The following is an 18,571-nucleotide window of genomic DNA, read 5'->3' as shown; positions in this document are numbered from 1 at the left end:
GTTATAACATTGAGTATTGTTTTATTTGGATTTATTTTGAATTAAGTATTGAAGGTTTATTTTCGGAGTTTAGGTTTTGTTTTGGATTCATGAATATTTATGAAAGACTCTTTCAAGGTTATTTATGATGAGTTTCCGCTTAATGAGATAAGTATGCATGGGTGACGTCACTAATTAGGTTAAAGAAAATTATGGGCGTTACACTCACTTTTCTTTTGGGTTACCAATGGATAAAAGTTGAAAGTTTGATATTGTTATTGAGAATGTTTGCTTAATCCACCCCATCTAGATGGTGTGAAAGTTAACTTATTTATAATCAAATAAATTACATTTTTTTTTTTTTTTAATAAAAAGATGGATTGGGTTATTCTATTTACTTTTTATTTATTCATTCTCAAATTTCTAAAAAATAAGAAGGAATATAAAAATAGGTTAAATAAGAATAGGCAAGTTTTCTCGGTCCACAGTGTTAGTTAAACATGATCATTCCCTAAATTAGTCAATATGGGATTTTCATCGAACACATATGTTAATGTTTGCTGAAACCACTACACCAAGGCAAATATCTATAATGAACGGTCAACTATCCTTAACACTCCCTGCAAGCTGAGTGTTGGATTTGAACGAACGTGAAGCTTGGATTTGAAAAATTCAAAGAGAGGTCGAGAAACACTTTTTGTGAAGATGTCAACAACCTGGTTCGGAGGAGGCGTAGTGAAACACTTTCTCGTCCATCGAATACTGCATAGGGATCGCCGCTCATCGGCGATGCTACCTTGGCTTCAGCAAGAATGTTTAACCCATAAAGAGGGATCATCGCTCAGTAACGATGTTGCCTTGGCTCTGGTGAGCATATCTCTAACCCAAAAAGTAGAAGGGGGAAACCTAGAGCAAGGGACAAAGACAATGTTGAAGTTGGAAGAGTCGCCATAGTGGACGAAGGGGCCAATTTTGGCGAAAAGGGCGGCGGCGACTTGTTTGATGAAGAGGCCAGTGCGGTGCCCAGATTCCAAAGGTAAATCTCTGCAAAAGGTCGATGGGCTTATCGAGATTCCATGTATTTCCGAAGAGAACACTGATGAGGATCCTGAGATTAGGGTTTCTGTGAAGGATGACAGGTTGATAGGGAAGAAATTGAGAGAGGCTATGTTGACTAAGGGGAAACCGATTGTGTTGGAGAAGGTGGGGTTGTATGTATAGAGTATGGTGAAAGGTGATTTGGGGGTCAGTAGGGTGGAGCCGAAGAGTAATCAATCGGCTCCGCCTGCGGCAGCCATGGCGACTGCCCTTGTGACGTCAAAACCAGTGGTGGTGGAAAGGAACAGTAGAGGATTCAGAAGCCATTGAAAAGAAAGAACCGGGTTGCTAAACCGAAAGGGCTCTGATACCATGAGAATGTTTGCTTAATCCACTACAACTAAATTGTGTGAAAGTTATCTTATTTATAATCAAATAAATTACAAGGATTTGGAAAGAGTAATAAATGGAAAGAACTAATGTATGGAAATATACCTATGCTAAGAAGACAAATATTTAGATATTTGTTTATAATAAAATATCAAATATGATATATAGGATATCCTTAATAGTTATGTTGAATTGTTTCAAGGAGAAGTACAAACAAATTATAAGTCCTCGGTTAATGTGAATACCTTTCTAGCTCTAACACAGTAGCCTAAACTTGGTTCATTCATGCATGCAGTTAGGGAGATATTCCATTCGATAACCTAAACCATAATTATATTCTAATCGTTAATGCATACATATTAAGGATATATTCCTATAGATCACCTAAAACACGAAAATTATAGTCTAAATATTCATGCGAACTCAACGACGAGATAACATCCATCAATCGCCCGTAGCGCAGATCTCAATATCTCATCATCCATCTAGCACAGTGAAAAGTTTAGAAATCGTCACGCATCAGAAATTTTCTATCTAGGGGCATTTCAATAATTTTCCTTAACATATATAGTATTATCATTCAAATAGTCATTCCATAGTCCTAAACGTGCATATTCTAACCACCTAAGGCAAGAATACTCGCATACTAACACGTCCTGGAGATCCCTACAAGTATTATTTGAAGAAAATTGGAATGACTATTATAAGATGAACTGTGCTTTCCCAAGCTAGCTTTGTTTGTGTTAGGAGCTCTAAATTTTCTAAAACTTTACAAGTAGTTGCTAATTCGTGTAAAATTAAGAGTTCATACTAGATAACATCCATCCCCCGACCACTTTTCATGAACGAACCATGGTCGAAAACAACTCCTTGGGGCTTGGCTATAAATAATAGAGGCAGACAACCCTCCCTTATTGAGACCTATAGCCTCATGGTTCAGTTTCCACCTCTTTTCATCTATTTCATTTTTTCATATCTCTTTCACTAGCCCTTTCCCCAACAAATTNTTCTTTTTCTGGTCACACTGCAAAGTCATTTGTCCATCCATGCCTCACTATCATTGGATTACTTCTCGCTTGGCTATTATTACAGGATTCATGCTAGTGCACCCGCCACGCCATCTGCCAATCAAAAGTATCATCTCCTTCGCACATGTGTCTGCACCCTATTGCCCCGTACAAGCCGCCACTATTCTCGTACACCAGCAGTGTCTCACCTTCACCGAAATAGCTATTGAAGGAGAAATTGTTAGATTTATGAGATTTGTATTTTATGCCAAAATTTACCATGAATTGGATGTATTGCTCACATTCACTTAGAATTGGATGTCCTGCCACCCCTGACAAGCTGCTTGGTTAAAAGACGACAAGTGATATCAGAACCCAGTTCAAGGTAGAAAAAGATGCACCAACACACGAAGATGCACTCGTCGTGGGGTCCATACCGGACAGGCTCATGCACTCCTCCACGCTACGACCGAGCGCCGACATCTCCATCACTGCCACCAAGAGGCCGGCGCCGCAAAGACGAACGCCAAATTTTTGTCGATCTCGTGATCAAGGAGACGACCGCCTCTGTGTAGTATCCGATACTAACGAGGTCCAACTACAACGAGTGGGTTTTGGTGATGTGCATTAACCTGCAAGCGCAAAGGTTGTGGCACGCCGTTGAACCGGGGAAGGAGAAGCGATCTGTTACATGAAAACGACTCTCCACAATGGTATGATATTGTCCACTTTGAGCATAAGCTCTCATGACTTTGCTTTGGACTTCCCCAAAGGCCTCATACCAATGGAGAGAGTATTCTTTGTTTATAAACCCATGATCTTCTCTAAATTAGCCGATTTGGGACTTTCATCATCCAACACCTCCCCTCGAACAAAGCACGCCTCCCCTTAATCGAGGCTCGACTCCTTTGGAGTCTTAGTCATTTTTTACTGCCTTTGTGCCTTCGAGGAGGCTTGACTCCTTTTTCTTTTTCGGAGTCCTTCGTTCAACATTTGAGGATATACCAATCTATTGGCACGACTAAGTTTAGGGCATGGCTCTGATACCATGTTAGGAATCACCACTCTCCACAATGGTATGATATTGTCCACTTTGAGCATAAGCTCTCATGACTTTGCTTTGAACTTCCCCAAAGGCCTCACACCAATGGAGAGAGTATTCTTTGTTTATAAATCCATGATCATTTCCTAAATTATCCGATGTGGGACTTTCATCATCCAACACGATCGAGTACTAGGAGGATCGGCTAGCGTTCGCTGTCATACTACAGGTTGTACCTCCAGAGATGCTGACATCTCTCTCCACCAGCGCACCACGCAATTGGCCTGGGAGCAAGTGTCAAATCCCACTGAATTGGTGTGCAGCGACCGCAGAGAGTCCAACATCAAGCAGCTACAGAAGGAGTTCTCGGAGTTCTCGGAGATCTGCTTTAAGCACGGAGAATCTTTCATGATTTTTCCATGCGGATCACGGGGCTCACCAACAACATCACCATTCTCAGTGGGAGCATCAGCAAGACGGAGATCATGAAGAAGATGTTGCAGGTCGCCCCAAATCACCTCGAGCAAGTCACGATTTCGATCAAGACATTGCTTCACATGAACGACCTACGGTGGAAGAGGTAATTAGAAGATTGCGCATCATCGAGCAAAGGAAGAAGAATGTCACTTCAGCTATCGGCAAGCAGGGTCGTCTTCTCCTCACTGAGGAGGAGTGGTTTGCATATTGAATAAACATTAAATGTCATTTTTAGTTCATTTGTTAGTAGATTTTAAATTGAAAATGTAGTGGTGAAAGAAAAGGGCAAGAGCCTTTGTAGTGGCCGTTTATGAGTGCCATTCTCATAGTTATAATTAGATTTAGAAAAGACGTTGCTTTTCTATTGTGTTATAATTAGATTTAGAAAAGACGTTGCTTTTCTATTGTAAAGACAGAGCAGAGAAAAAAAGAAAAGAAACAGGGAAATAATAGAAGAAGGTTTTTTCAGATAAACAGAGTGTTATTTGTCTCCTTCTATCGTCAGTGTGTTTGAGATTTATTTCACAAATTTGTGAGATTTCTTTAAGAAATTGGTATCAGAGTCATTGGCGTATTTGACGGGTCAAATGTTGCTACCGCAACTAACGAAGACAAACTACGAGAATTGGAGCATTCAAATGAAACCTCTTCTCGGCTCTCAAGATGCATGGGAGGTGGTTGAAGAAGGGTTCAAAGAACCAAAAGATACCACGGGTTATACAGCAGCACAAAACAAGGTGTTAAAAGAGGTGCGATCAAAGGATAAGGCGGCATTAGACATGTTGTTCTGAGCCGTTGACGAGTCGGGCTTTGAGAAGATTGCTAGAGCAACTACTCCAAAGAAGCGTGGGACACTTTAGGAAAAGTGTTCAAAGGAACCGACCGAGTCAAGCAAGTGTGTCTCCAAACTCTTCGTGGCGAGTTGGAGAGCATGAAGGTGAAGCAGTCGGAAAGTGTATCTAACTACATCACGCGTGTACAGACTGTGGTAAACCAACTCAACCGAAACGGAGAAATGTTAGCCGAGACGCGAATTGTGGAGAAGATCTTGAGATCATTAACCAACATTTTTGAGAATGTTGTATGAGAGATAAAAGAGTCAAAGGACCTAGCGACGTTCACGGTCGACGAGCTAGCCGATTCTCTCGAGGAACAAGAGCAACGTAAGAAGAAGAAGAAGAAAACACTCGATCAAGCACTTCAGACCAAGGCGTCAATCAAAGATGAAAAGGCACTCTATTCAAACTTTTCAAGGCAGAGGTTTTGGTCGTGGAAGTCGTGGAAACGATGGCAGTTGTCCAGTCATGAAGGATACTATAAGGAGAAGGGACACTCGAACCAAGCAAATTGGCGTGGAAAAGAACGCAGTCGAGGAAGAGGCGGCCGATCAATTTACTCCAACATACAGTGCTACAAATGTCACAAATATGGTACTATGGGAATGATTGTACTCCGGAAAATGTTATAACTGTGGCAGAGTGTGGCATTTTGCAAAAGATTATCGAGTCAATAAAAAGTGGAAGAAACAATCAACCTAGCCTTGGATGACGCAACAAACGAAGGTCTTATCTTGATGGCTCAAAATGAAGATCTGAAAGCGAAAAAACGCGGCGGCGCAAAAGACAATGACGGTAGTTGTGAGGCGATGGAAGCCGTTGGAAATGAGGGGATACACAGCGGATTTGGCGAAATCGCGATATCGGAGACGAGAAAATCAACAAAACGAAGAAGATTCACGGTGTTCCAAATGTTCTAACTGGACCTATTACACGATCCCAAGGCCAAGAAGATTCAACAACCATTCATTCTCTATCTAAAAAATTGGATAGGTTCGGTTCAGCCATCATTTCATGTGTTACAAGCTGATTCAATTGAGGAAGGACCATTTGGAGCTTCATAAGTGAATATTTGCACGGTTGAAGTAGTGGATGAAGTTGCAAGCATCATTACATGAGTGGTTAGAAAACTTTATTTATTATTTTTTAATTTCATAAAGTTTGTAATAATCAAATTGACTCCAATCTTCTATGGAGATTTAAAGGGATCGGGGTGATTCACAACCACTAACTTCTTTTGTGAGGAGACTATAAATACCAACAAATTATTATGTAAAAAAATCAGTTTATCATGAATGAAATTGATTTCTCAATTTGAAATTTTCACCTTAGAAATCCGAGCATCCTCTTTGTCATTTCTAAGTTTCAATCAATTCTTGTGGTAGATTGCATTCGAGTCATTCAATCAAGTCTTGATCAAGTTCGATTGTGGAGTGACTCAATTTAGAACAAGGTTCCAAATCTTAGTTCTAGATCTTTGATCGTAAGAGAGGTAATCTAATTCTAGTATCTATTGGTTAATCCACGAGCAGGTGTTAATTTGTTTGATTTAAGGATTTTTGTTTCAACAAAAGTTGGGCTGAGCATTAGGGTTGTTTTATCAGCCCATTGTTGCGATATGTTATGCCTCCTAATTGGTGCCTCCGAGCATGCGTTCCAAGGTTTGAATCTTTGTTGAAGCGCTTCCCACATTTTCTCTAGATTAACGTGATAGCAACACATGTTCTCCTTCGGTGGCTGACATGTTTCCTCCTTTAATGGTCGACACATGTCACGCTCATTGCTTGTCACATTCCTTAAATTTCTCATTTTTTTCTAATTTCTTCTAATTTTTGTATCTTTTTCTACATAACTCGATTCAACTCTCAACTCGGTTCCTTCACTAATAGAAAACTTACTATTATTGAGGTTCACTGGAACTTCACCTTCCAGTCCAATTACCTTTGGATTTCTTTATGGAAGTTCGTGCAAAATCCTCGAAAAACAAAACATCATATTAAAATTTTATAACTACAGGAATCTCGCACTTCTGTAAAGAAAAAAAAAACCAAGAATATAAGGTAGAAGCTCTTACTTCTCGATCTTCCTCATTTTTTTTTTTTTTTTTTTTTTTTTTTTTNTTGGACGATTCAAATGTCCATATTGAATTTCCTCAACCTTGTAAGCAAGTTTCATGAAGAAACCCGTGGCCATAAAACAACTCCTTGTGGCTGGAACGGAGCAAGTTCGCAAGTTCGACCCTTACTTTTTTCTCTCTTAAAACCCTCTTACTCATCTTTCTTATTTTTCTTCTCTTCCCCCACTAATCTTCAAATTATTTTATCATATCTAAGTTGGAGGCCAAAATGACCCAAAATACTCTCCAAGATTCACTTTCACCATTTTTTTTTAAATAATTTACTATTTTTTTTTATATTTTTCTTTTTAAGTGTCTTTATTTTTCTCCCTTACATCATCTCGACTCTTACATTCCGCCAAAAGATATGAGTGTTTAGTTACTAATAGCAAGAAAGAAAAGCGAGATCTAGAAAGTGAAATGTTAGGCTAGGGGAATCATTACATACTAACTTCTAATGTTGTTTCTTTAGCATGTTAAATAAGTTTCTTAACAAGATTACTTGGATCCTTCACAGGATTCCCCGATGGTAAAACAAATTTTATTAACTTATAAAATGATCTGTTCCAAATGAATTGGCTTATTTAAAAAAAGTCTTGTTTGTTGAAAGATATATCTTGTGGTAATGCACGATTCCACTATGTAAGAACTCCGAATCATTCTCTTGAAGCTCATTCTCTTCATCATAAAGATCCACTTGCCCCGAAATAACCTGGCCCAATAGGAAAATTCCAATTCATTGGACCGTTCAATACAATCAAATAGAAAGCCCCAAGGATGTCATATTCTAGGAACCCAAACTATGTGATTGAATAAAGCCTCCTCTATTTGTTGCGGGTCGAGGACTCCTTCTCATTCCCATTCTTCAAACTCCGATTCGTATTGATCAACAATAGAATAAGATCTATTTTGTATCATATATCTATTCCTCTGTCTCCACTTTTCTCCAGCATTAAAGTGGCTACCAATCACACAGAGAAATTAAATGTTACTTCAAAACCACTCAAAATTCAAGAACCAAAATAGTATATTAACTTATTTCTCATCATTGAACTTTTAGCATAATATATATATATAGAGAGAGAGGTAGATATATATATTATATATATATCCTTATAGAAGGATATTTTTACATGTGTGAAGAATTCCTAGCAGGAATCATGTAACACAAAATCTGTAATAAGCTTTGAAACAGAAGCAGGATTGTCGACATGGGGCAGATGGCCACTATCTGTTATTATTCGCATTATTGCATTTGGTAGCTCACAATGCAATCTCTGCAAAATCAAAAAAAAACCAAACAAAATCACTATCAAACTCTTTTCTCTCACAAGAAATATGCACATTTGGTTGGAAAAAAAAACAGTTCAAACAATGAAAACATACGGTTGAGGATCGAGGGAGTCCCAATCAAAAGCATGGAGGAAAGATACATTAACATCACAAATGGCAAAACTAAGCAATTTAACAGAAGACATGGATTCTTTTGATTAAAAACGAAACTCACCACTGCATCTTTATAGCGAATAATTCTGTCATCTTCGCCCGCAATGATAAGTGCTCTGTGCTTGACCTATTGATTCAAGTACAGAGAACAATGTAGATGGTTAACTTACAGCAAGGCCAGAAACTATTCATTTGAACTACAACAATTGATATTATTTGAAAAATTCTTTAGTTTGTAACCATGCTTTTTTATTTCAACCTAAAGAACCCCAAAACCACTGTGATCGGGTCAGTAAACATTTTTAGATTGTACCTGAAAGTAACAATAGTTTTGAAAGGAAAAAGGAAAAAGGAAAAATACAAGTTCAAATGTAAGCTTGAGATTTACTTTCCATTGAGTCGTTGGAAATACCGATGGAAAACTTGAGTTAACTTTCCCAGAAAATTTCAGCAAAAGGAACTCAATTTAATGACAGAGATCCAAAAAGGAGTTAAAACTGCAGCATCATAATGGGTATTTATGGATATACCTGTTTAATCTGGGAAATGACATTATATCCTCCGCTGTTCATAAAATTAACCGTTGCATCTTCCCACCAAGGCAATAGGCAGTGCAAACGGCCAACCTAATCCGTATAATAACATTATAAGTAGATTGTCACGTCATCACGCACCCACTAAACAAGATATGAAATCAGCAACTAAACAGAAATATCTTACTTTCATATTTATGACATACATTTTGTTACTGTCAAAAAGTAATTGATGGATCATATTTCACACTCGTCAAAGGTGACTTAAGATTACAAAAAAGGTCTTCATGATTCACGTGGTAAACGAAAAGATTTGAGAAAAACAAGGGCAGGAAAAAGAAAGAAGCCATCCATCAGCATCAAAGTGTCTGAGATGAGATTGATAGGTTATATGCCTTATTTAATGACATATTCAAAAGCAACCTTTTACAGAAAGGACATCAAGAGAAACTTACATTCGTCCATTCTAGATTTCGAGCAAGTGAAAGTCCATTGAATGTTAACTTATTTGCAACGAGGCGCAATGGGATACTTTTTAACAGTGAAACCTGACAATTCGTTAGGAAAAAAAAAAAAAAAAAAAAAAAAACTGTCAGTGCTATACAAGCTTTAGGCTCTACCATCCTTCCCAAACAAGCATTTTGATCTACCCCGCCCTTAACCCATTAACGAAAAAGAAAAAATTGAAGATTAAGGAAATTCAAATCTGCATATGTATTTTACTATGTTACATAAATTCCGACAATATTTTTTCATGACACAATTGAAGAGTTGGAAACTTAAGTACTTGAAGAGCATAAGGCTAAAAAGTTGTTGACTCCGCCAATTTATCATCTTCCAAAAGTCGTTTAAAATAGTTAAATTGTAATTTGTACATTGATGAAGTGTACGAGAAAAGAAATGGAATATTAATTACTGGCATGTACTAAGTTGTGTGCCATGGAGGCCTACCCCAGCATATGCCACCACTTTCGGCAGCTTTGTAGGGTGCCCGGTGCATTTACTATACACACAAGCATTGATCAAGACCAGCTTTTCCACCTGTGAAACAGAATCATGAAAAAAAATTCACAACTAAAAGCTCACAAAGAAATAGTTAAGAAGCGTAAGGAACATTACAAATCAACAATATATTAGTAGCCTGAAGGATGATTCAGGATCAAGAATTTTAAGGCTCCAAGGACCATCATTTCTGTAAGTTTAAAGACTATGTTTCACATAAACTATTAATTGTGATTTGGCAAGTATATATTATCAGGATGAATTAGAAAGCATCATGAGGGATGATGTTAATAAACCAGTTTCCAACTATAAATCTCCATCTGATATAAATATAAGAAAATAGGTACGAAATGGCTGACAATGCACACAAGCATTTGTTTAGGAAATTTGTGTGAGAAGGCCCTAAATCTGATTGTAGGCCTCATTTGGTTACTCACATTCTTCATGCACAAATCGTCAAGATCATTGAATTACTCTTAAGCTAGATATAAAGTTTACACTTACAGCTTCCGGATGATTAACTGCAAAATCAACTGCAACCGCTGCTCCAAGGCTTGGTCCAACTAACACCATTGGCCTCTTGATGTAGGTCTTCCAAAACTAAAACCCAATTTAAAATTCAATTACAGCCTAAAACAACTGTGTCGAAATTCAAACCATTACAACAACACAGAGAATTTTAATTCTCAAATTATAAGCACTTTTAAGACGTAAAGAACATGGATAAATGGAGACATTGAATAACCAATAATCTTTCTAAAACAAACGAAGGTAAAAGGGTAAAGTGATTTACCTGGTAAAGATGAGAACGTTTTGTTTGGACGTTACATGGTGGAAGACTATCTAGTATGCATAAGTAAAATCAGGAAACATATGTGTGAGAAACCTTTTTACAGTTTATAAAATACTAGTAGCCAGAAGAAAATATAACCAAATGAATAATAACTCTTAAATGAACCCACCCAAGTCAGAAAAACCCCATCCAAGAACATCGACAGCCCACGTTTCTAAACCAGCCTCTTCAAGCAGAGGAAATGCATAACTCCATTCCAAACAAGAACTGTGCATGGACAAAAATAAACGGCACATATCATGTTAAATGGAAAGAGTACATATTAAAAAAAATTTAAAAAGATCTCGTTACTTCCATAATATACCTGTCAAAGCAATGGAGTAGAACCACCGGATTCTTCTCACTTCTTATTACTGGTTTAACGCAGCTGCTCATAATGCGAGTTTCAGATAATGTCATCTGCAAAAAAGAACTAGTATAAAGAATCATTGTGCAGGCTTGGGCTTGGTAGTAACCTTGAAGACAGAAGAGGCAGGAATTGAAGCGCAAGGTGAATTTGGAGAAAATCAATTGCGTAAGAAAAGTCGTTATTGAGTACTACATGAGAGATTCAGATGAATGATATCTAAAAATACAACTCTGTATATCAATAAAACAATAGACGTGCCATCCTGTAGCTAAAGACAAACAACAAACTTGAATACCATTGTAGATGAACTGATCAGCTCCGACAATGAGACGGAGCTAAGATCCTTAACCATTTGAGGATTTCAAAACATAAATTTGCGTTATATTGCTTGTTTGCATTCTTTGTAATGCAAGGGAAGTTTCTTATCACAGATGCTCTAAAGAACAATATACTCGAGGCGAACGATCTTCAATGAACAAGAGAAATGACACAGAGGATTGGGAAAGCAACCAGTCACAAGCTAGAGAATACCCATATCCAAAATCTCTCGTGATGGAATCCCAACTGTACAACGGCGAATTGCTTTGGAGTCCAGTTTCTAAGCAGTAAAATTTCCATTGCAAACGATTCTTACCGCTGGCCTTCCTTGTCAAAAATCGACCGGAAATAAGCACGCAGTTTAAAAAGGCAGATACTACAAGTTTCATGTTCAAACCACTCGATTAAAAGGCAGACAAAAACAAAACTACCCAAAACAAAAAAGAAACAGAATCAGAAACAGAAGAAGCAAAGTCATCGTTGCGAGATCAATGCACCATTGATTTCGTCCAAGAAAACACAAGAAAAGGATAGAGAAAAAATCATTTTACCGGTAGTCTCTCGATTTTGCGAGCCATGGTTCTGGCAAATGGATCTTTGATTTTACCGACTTCTTTAGGAAGAAACGAGGGGAATGCTCCAGAGTTTCCATCGGATAAAACTCCTCCAAGGCCAAGGCCTTCACATTTGGCGGCCATTGGCGTTCTCGTAAGCTGGTGAAGCGACAGTGAGGGTAAGCACCATTTCAGAGTCATGATTTGACGACTAAAAGCGGAGTAAACAAATGGAAATAGAGCATGCAGCAACTTCCCTGAAAAGAGAAGATGGAAGTAGAAGGAAGAAAACAAGCTCGCACTGCACGCTGCCTTGGCGCCTGCTTTAGATCTACACAAGCGCGAGATGCGTCAGTTCAGTTCTTGTTCTGCTTCTGTTATCGGCTTTTAGAACTCAAACTTCAAAGAAAAATGGCAATTCGAAGCAGCCGTGGACGGTTTCCATTGGACCATTTACGAGAAAACACCATGGTTGCAGGTTGGATTAAGGAGGCGGAATTGACAATGAAGAACACTATTCTATTAGGCTTGGCCAAATTCTAGTTTAAAATAATAATGGCAGATAAAAAGATAAATAGTTGTTTCCAAAATTTTCAGTCAACAAATATTTAATGCTTCTTTATTGTTCTCTATCATATTAACACAAATATGTAATTTAGACTGAAACATTTTATAATAAAACTTGAGAAAATTTGAATTCAAAAATGTCAAACAAAAATTGGTAAATCATTAATAACCTAGGGGAAAACATCACTTTCTTCAACCATCCATTCACAAACCTAGTTATCATAAATTAGATTTCCGCTTACTTAACCATAATTTCTCCGTCTTGTTCTTGTTCTTAAATATGTGATAAATGATTATGTTGTTCCAAATATTTCAATTGAATCTATTACACGATCCAAAATCAAGAAGATTTGACGGCGTTCATTCTTCATCTACAAAATTGGATAGACTCGATTCAATCTCTATTTTATGTGTTATAAGCTGATTCCATCGAGGAATGATTATTTGGAACTTGTGAATATTTACATGGTTGAAGGGGAGGGTGGGATTGCTATAAATATCACTTGATTTATAATTTATTTGGAAATTTTATTTATTATTTTAATTTTAATTTCATAATTGTGAGGGTGGGAAGTTTCGGGTCAAAATGGTTTTTTTTTTTTTTTTAATGAACATTTGAAGGGTATACATTTGATGGGTATATTTTGAGGGGAGACTATAGGAATGAAATTTAGCTCTCAAGCTGAGACTTTCACCTTTAGAAATTTGAGCATCATCTTTCACATTTCTAAGTTTCAAGTAATTCTTGCTTCAGATTGCATCCAACTCATTCAAAGTTCGACTGTGGAGTGACTCAATTTAGAACAAGGTTCCAAATCTTGATTCTAGATTTTTTATCAAAAAATGTAATTTAATTCTAGTTTTATTTATTGGATGATTCGAAGATGTTACTTTGATTGAAGGGTTCTTGCTTCAACAAAAACTTAGGTAATTGGGTTGGGATTAGGATAGTCTTATCAATTTGGTATCAATTGTATCAATGTGACCTACTCTATAATTTATTTTATTTTTAGTCGTATCATTGTTCATCTTTACTTCTACTTGCTATCGGTCTCTCTCACCCATATTTAGCCTTGGACAGAATTTACTGCCCGATTGGGGCTGCATTCCCAAACAACTCGACTTGTTGACAGCGCCTCGTAGTGCGACAGGGTCCAAGCACAACAAGGCTCTTACCCTCTCTGGCGCCCCCTTCCAAGGAACTTGTGCCCGGTCCGTCGCTGACTATGAAGGTGGTTGTTAGCTACATCAGCGCTCAAATTCCTTCTGAGTTATTGCCCTAGCTTCAATGATCAACCCCGGGCACATTTTGGTTTTGATCTTCGGCCATCCTGGTCCTCAGGACCCAACACAATCAATATTATTTCTCGATATTTTCTTTAAAAGTCAAAGAAAGATGCAAAAGGTGTTGATATGTCCCATCCACATAGAAAGCTTACCCTCTTCCACACACACATTCCGGCGGATGCTACAGCCACTATCACTTTGGCTGCAGGAGGGGAATGAAAGGAGAGGAAAGAAAAGAATCGAGACCGAGTTTACAGTTCTTCAAATGCGTCCATTTATTTCCTTGTTGTCATTTCCACCCTTCTTAATCTTTTGACTTTGTTCTCATTTTCTTCTTAAAGATCATATTTAGATCTTAAAAAAAAAAAAAAAACATCTAGAATTTTGATTCTTAGTATTGTGTTTATAAATTATCCTATCATTTATTAGACTATTTGCACGTTTATTTGAAGATCAAATAAACTTCAATTCACATTTTGCTTAAACCGTCTAAATCTGTAACCGTTGTATTTGATATTTTCTTTCCTAATTCAAACTCGAAGATAACTTTTGAACTTGCCACAATACATAATTATCTTATCTTGATTGTCTTGAATAACTCGCTACTATAATAATTGCTTTATCCATGTATTAGCCTACCTTGATCATAATTTAGTCATTTTCTCAATAGCCTACCTTTGTGTGTAATAAACACGAGTGTTCCTGAGTGTAAAATCAATGAGTTGAGTGTGTGAGGTCCTAATCATATTTAACTACGTTTTGTACAATCATGAATGAAGACGAGGGACTAGAGGGGAGATAATGAAGCTAAGTGGAGAGAAACATAAGTTGGGGATTACGTTTGAATCAAGTTATTAATACCTTGACGGACTGGATGGAGCAAATTAAAATAGGTTTTGGTAATTTTCAAGAAAGTGGAGTTATCTTGAAGGAGTTGAAAATGAAGAAGATGATAATGTAATCTTATTAGTTGGGCATAGCCTTAGAGGAGGGAGAGATGACGGTTGAGGGAGAGGAAGAGGCAAATAAGAGACAGAGAAATTTTAACACTAGGAAGAATTGAAAGGGAGTACAAATATGAGAGAGGAAGCAGTCGGGGGAGTAAAGCTTAAAATTCAGAATTTTTATGGGAGGTCTGATCGAGAAGAGTATTTGCAATATGAGAGAAAAATTGAGCATGTTTTCGATTGCAACAATTTTAATGAAGAAAGGAAGTTGAAGCTTGTCGTGGTTGAACTTTGTGATTACACATTAACTGAACCTTAGTTTTGGAACCAAATCTTGACCGGCAGGATCAATCGAACATCAACTCAAAACATTAGAAACTTCGACTTAGGCCAACCAAGTAAGTGGTTTTACTCTCGGAACACCCACAAACTTGGTTGGATGACTTATGTGGTATATGAATAACATGTCTCAGGTGGCCCCTTTACATATCATATTTTTATGATGTTATGGTGTGTTAGGTATGATATGATGTCATGATTATGTTACTTTATAACATGAATGTTATATGATGCATGACTTCTGGCATGTCACGCCCGGTATGTTATGATAGCATGTTTATATTATGTCTATCAAACATTGATGAGGAATGTATGTTAACCATGATAGATACATTGAGTATATGTATTCATGTCTCATAGGAACGTTATGTCATGAAAGAAATGGAAGTATGATTTCTATCATAACTATGTACCATGATTTTAAACTATCAGACCTCATGCATGTTGTATGTAACGAGTATTTGTACATTTCTCTAGTAAGATTAGTACAAATGCATACACCATGATATGATACTCTCTCCTTTCCCTCTATGGCTTCTGGCAATGTGAGCGTGCATTAGCCCATAGCTAGGCCCAATAGTACATATATGGGCCGTTTGGTGGGTGCGTGCGTGCGTGCCTGGATCGTGTGTAGAGATGTATTACCTATTCAATCATGTCTCAAATTTGAACCATAATTGCATATAATTTCATTTCCTATCCTCGAAAGTTGGGCTACTTTTTTAGTACTTTTTGTAATCCCAAAATAGGGATCAAAGTAACTCAAATAAGATTAAGCCGTCCAAGTAAGGTCAAGAGAATCCAAAAAAATGAATTAAGACATTCAAATAAGGACCAGTTTCTTAATCGAGTCATTTCAATTGAAATGGAAAAAAGAAGCATAAATAATTAAAATATCATTTTTTGTTTATAGAAAAGTTTGGATTTTTCAATAAAACAATAAAATATTAAAAAAAAATAGAAAATTATCAAAAATACTCTTGAACTTTGTTGAAATTACGAAAATACCACAGATTAGAAAATCAAATCTGCTACAATGAGTAGACGTCACAAAATCCTCAGTATCTTTATTTTTAACTATTGGATCTTCACATAAATGTGAGTATGTTCTAGAGGAGACACACCTCATCACATTCAACAGCTACAATTCAAATTAGAGGTCAATTCTTCACTAATCGGAGAGGGTATTTCTGATAAAAAAAAAATACAAACTCCAAATCAAGACAATTCTAGAGGTTTCAATGTTGGTTTAAGCTCCTTCTATAAAACTGGAATATGGGCTTTCATTTGGAACAAGAATCAAGCTAAGTCGAGCTCCCAATTGCAAGTTATAACCTTTGATGTTTTTGGTTTCCTACTCTTGAGTTTCTTTTAAATTCGATCTTCAAATTTGTTCCTACACCTTCTAAACAATATTACCCACGAGCTTGGTGAAGAAAGGAAGCGTTGAAAACGTCTCAAACTCATTCCTCCAATCATGTCCGCCATCGAAGAAGTTCAAGGAAAATCTTAAAATCCAATTTGAGGCTACAAGAGAATTCACCCAGTGAGGCCCATCCCATTCTGATTCTACACATCCAAGGATTTCTTTTGTAGAAGACAAAAAGAATTAATCCCAAGAACGTGGGTAGAAATTCAGACTATGCTGCTTGGAACGTATGAAGTCTTGGACATAGGTATTCAAGTCGTATCGCAAGGAACACATGAAGCCCTATATGCAGGATCATACTACATTTCTTGGAATGTAAGAAGCCTTAGATGTAGGTTTATGGACTACGCTGCTTGGAACGTAGGAAGCCTTGAATGTAGGTATTCAGACTATGCCGCTTTGAATGCATGAAGCCTTGGGCATAGGCTTTCAGACCGTATCGCAGGGAACACATGAAGTCTTGGATGTGGGTCCAGACTACGTTCTTTGAACGCATGAAGCCTTGGACATAGGTTCAGACTTGGGCATAGATTTTCAGATCGTATCGCAAGGAACACATGAAGCCCTAGATGTGGGTTCAGACTACGTTGCTTGGAATACATGAAGACTTGGATATATGTTAAGACTGCGTCGCTTGGAACTTAAGAAGCCTTGGACATAGATTGTTAGAGGTTCATGAATAGTACCATAAATCCCAGGGGGAGTGTCTTGGAGAACAAAGCAAGAACATAAAAAGTAACCAAGGATGAGACAACGATAAAAAACTAGACCATGGATCAAGATCCAAGTTATAAAGACAACCCTTATTACTAAGGCTCTTAGATCATAACCAAGGTTGAGACCTCAGAAACCAAGAACCAAGGTCCTCAGGTTGAACCCACACGTCAAGAACATAACCAAATGGCCTCAGTACTCGCAGAACCAAAACAAGATAAAGAGTGTGATACCCTAGTATATCAAAGACACGATTAAGAGCTTACAAGTAGGCTAGTTACTGAGTCTTTGTACTCACTCCATATTTTCAATGTTTTTCAGATAAATAAGAAACTAGTCGAGGTCGGGAGCAGACTCGGAAGCAGGTGTCATAGACAAGCTTCACCCGTCTTCCACAACCCCTTTCATATTTAAATATTTTGTTTCCCTTTCTTATTTTGTGTTTTAACTATTTATGTATGAACTATATTTTGAAATAATGTAAATATGTTATATTTTATGTTTTAAATTCTATTTGTTTTAGTTTGCGAAAAATTGCTCGTTTTTTTTACATCATCGAATCAAGCCCCAAAGTTGTGCCTTACACTTTTAAATACTCAAACTGTAACGATCCTAGATTTCTACTAACCTAGAGTCGCTATCATCAAAAAACATAAATCTCATCTTAAAACACTGTTATGGACTTAAAACCTAAGGCTGTAAAACCTTAAATACTTTAACTCTCCTTAATTTCAACCCTCTCACTTTCTTCCAGACTTGTTTCCTTCCATCAACTAGATCAATATTTAATCAATTTCTTGCATTACAGTGTCTTCTTAGTAATTTTTTTCATACCAGTACTTTAATTTCATATTTACATACTTTATAATAATGAAATTTTCTTTCGACACTACCACTTTTAACATCCATAACAAACTATAAGATATTTTTGTCTATCAAGTTTCCTTGGTCATTTTCGTTTGAAACTACTTACTCTTAGTAATGTGCATCATACGACTGAACTTGAGCTAGTTAAATTCTACAAGTAGTTAAATTACTTGTTGACAGTCTGGTTCATTAGACCCTTAACGACTTGATAAGATAAGGAATCACTACAAGGGGAGTAAGATTCGGATTACCTTGTTGATCGAATATCTCAAGGCAATAACACTTGATTGAGATTTGAATCACTCCACAAGCAAGATCGATCATGTCTAGCTTGAATGATTCTTGTTGATCAAATATCTCAAACACTTGTTTGAGATTCGAATCACTCCACAAGCAAGATTGATCATGTCGAGCTTGAATGATTCTACATGCAACCTAAACTACATAGAATTGCAAAGAAACTTAGCCATTGGCTAAAGAA

General features: G+C 37.1%; 2 protein-coding genes across 3 annotated transcripts; one reads left to right on the top strand and one right to left on the bottom strand.

The window, feature by feature from the left end:
- The first annotated feature begins 981 nt into the window (after window positions 1-981).
- Window positions 982-4,144, top strand: LOC111778765. Its single transcript, XM_023658740.1, has 2 exons — window positions 982-1,182; window positions 3,917-4,144. Exons 1-2 carry the CDS (start codon window positions 982-984, stop codon window positions 4,142-4,144), a joined length of 429 nt encoding a protein of 142 aa, XP_023514508.1.
- Window positions 4,145-7,966: 3,822 nt separating this feature from the next.
- Window positions 7,967-12,495, bottom strand: LOC111778290 (uncharacterized hydrolase YugF-like). Of its 2 annotated transcripts, none has more exons than XM_023658012.1 (10): window positions 11,938-12,495; window positions 11,024-11,118; window positions 10,829-10,926; window positions 10,660-10,709; window positions 10,371-10,466; window positions 9,816-9,905; window positions 9,320-9,412; window positions 8,862-8,957; window positions 8,393-8,458; window positions 7,967-8,162 (listed from the first exon to the last, which is right to left on the bottom strand). In XM_023658012.1, exons 1-10 carry the CDS (start codon window positions 12,139-12,141, stop codon window positions 8,034-8,036), a joined length of 1,017 nt encoding a protein of 338 aa, XP_023513780.1. In that variant the 5' UTR covers window positions 12,142-12,495; the 3' UTR covers window positions 7,967-8,033. The 2 variants fall into 2 exon arrangements, with proteins under 2 accessions (XP_023513780.1, XP_023513781.1); XM_023658013.1 differs by lacking the exon at window positions 11,938-12,495 and adding an exon at window positions 11,600-11,790 and having other exon boundaries at window positions 11,024-11,131.
- Window positions 12,496-18,571: the final 6,076 nt, after the last annotated feature.

Source organism: Cucurbita pepo, chromosome LG17 (assembly GCF_002806865.2).
Source record: "Cucurbita pepo subsp. pepo cultivar mu-cu-16 chromosome LG17, ASM280686v2, whole genome shotgun sequence".
Taxonomy (NCBI): domain Eukaryota; kingdom Viridiplantae; phylum Streptophyta; class Magnoliopsida; order Cucurbitales; family Cucurbitaceae; genus Cucurbita; species Cucurbita pepo.
This window is presented reverse-complemented; position numbering and strand designations above follow the sequence as displayed.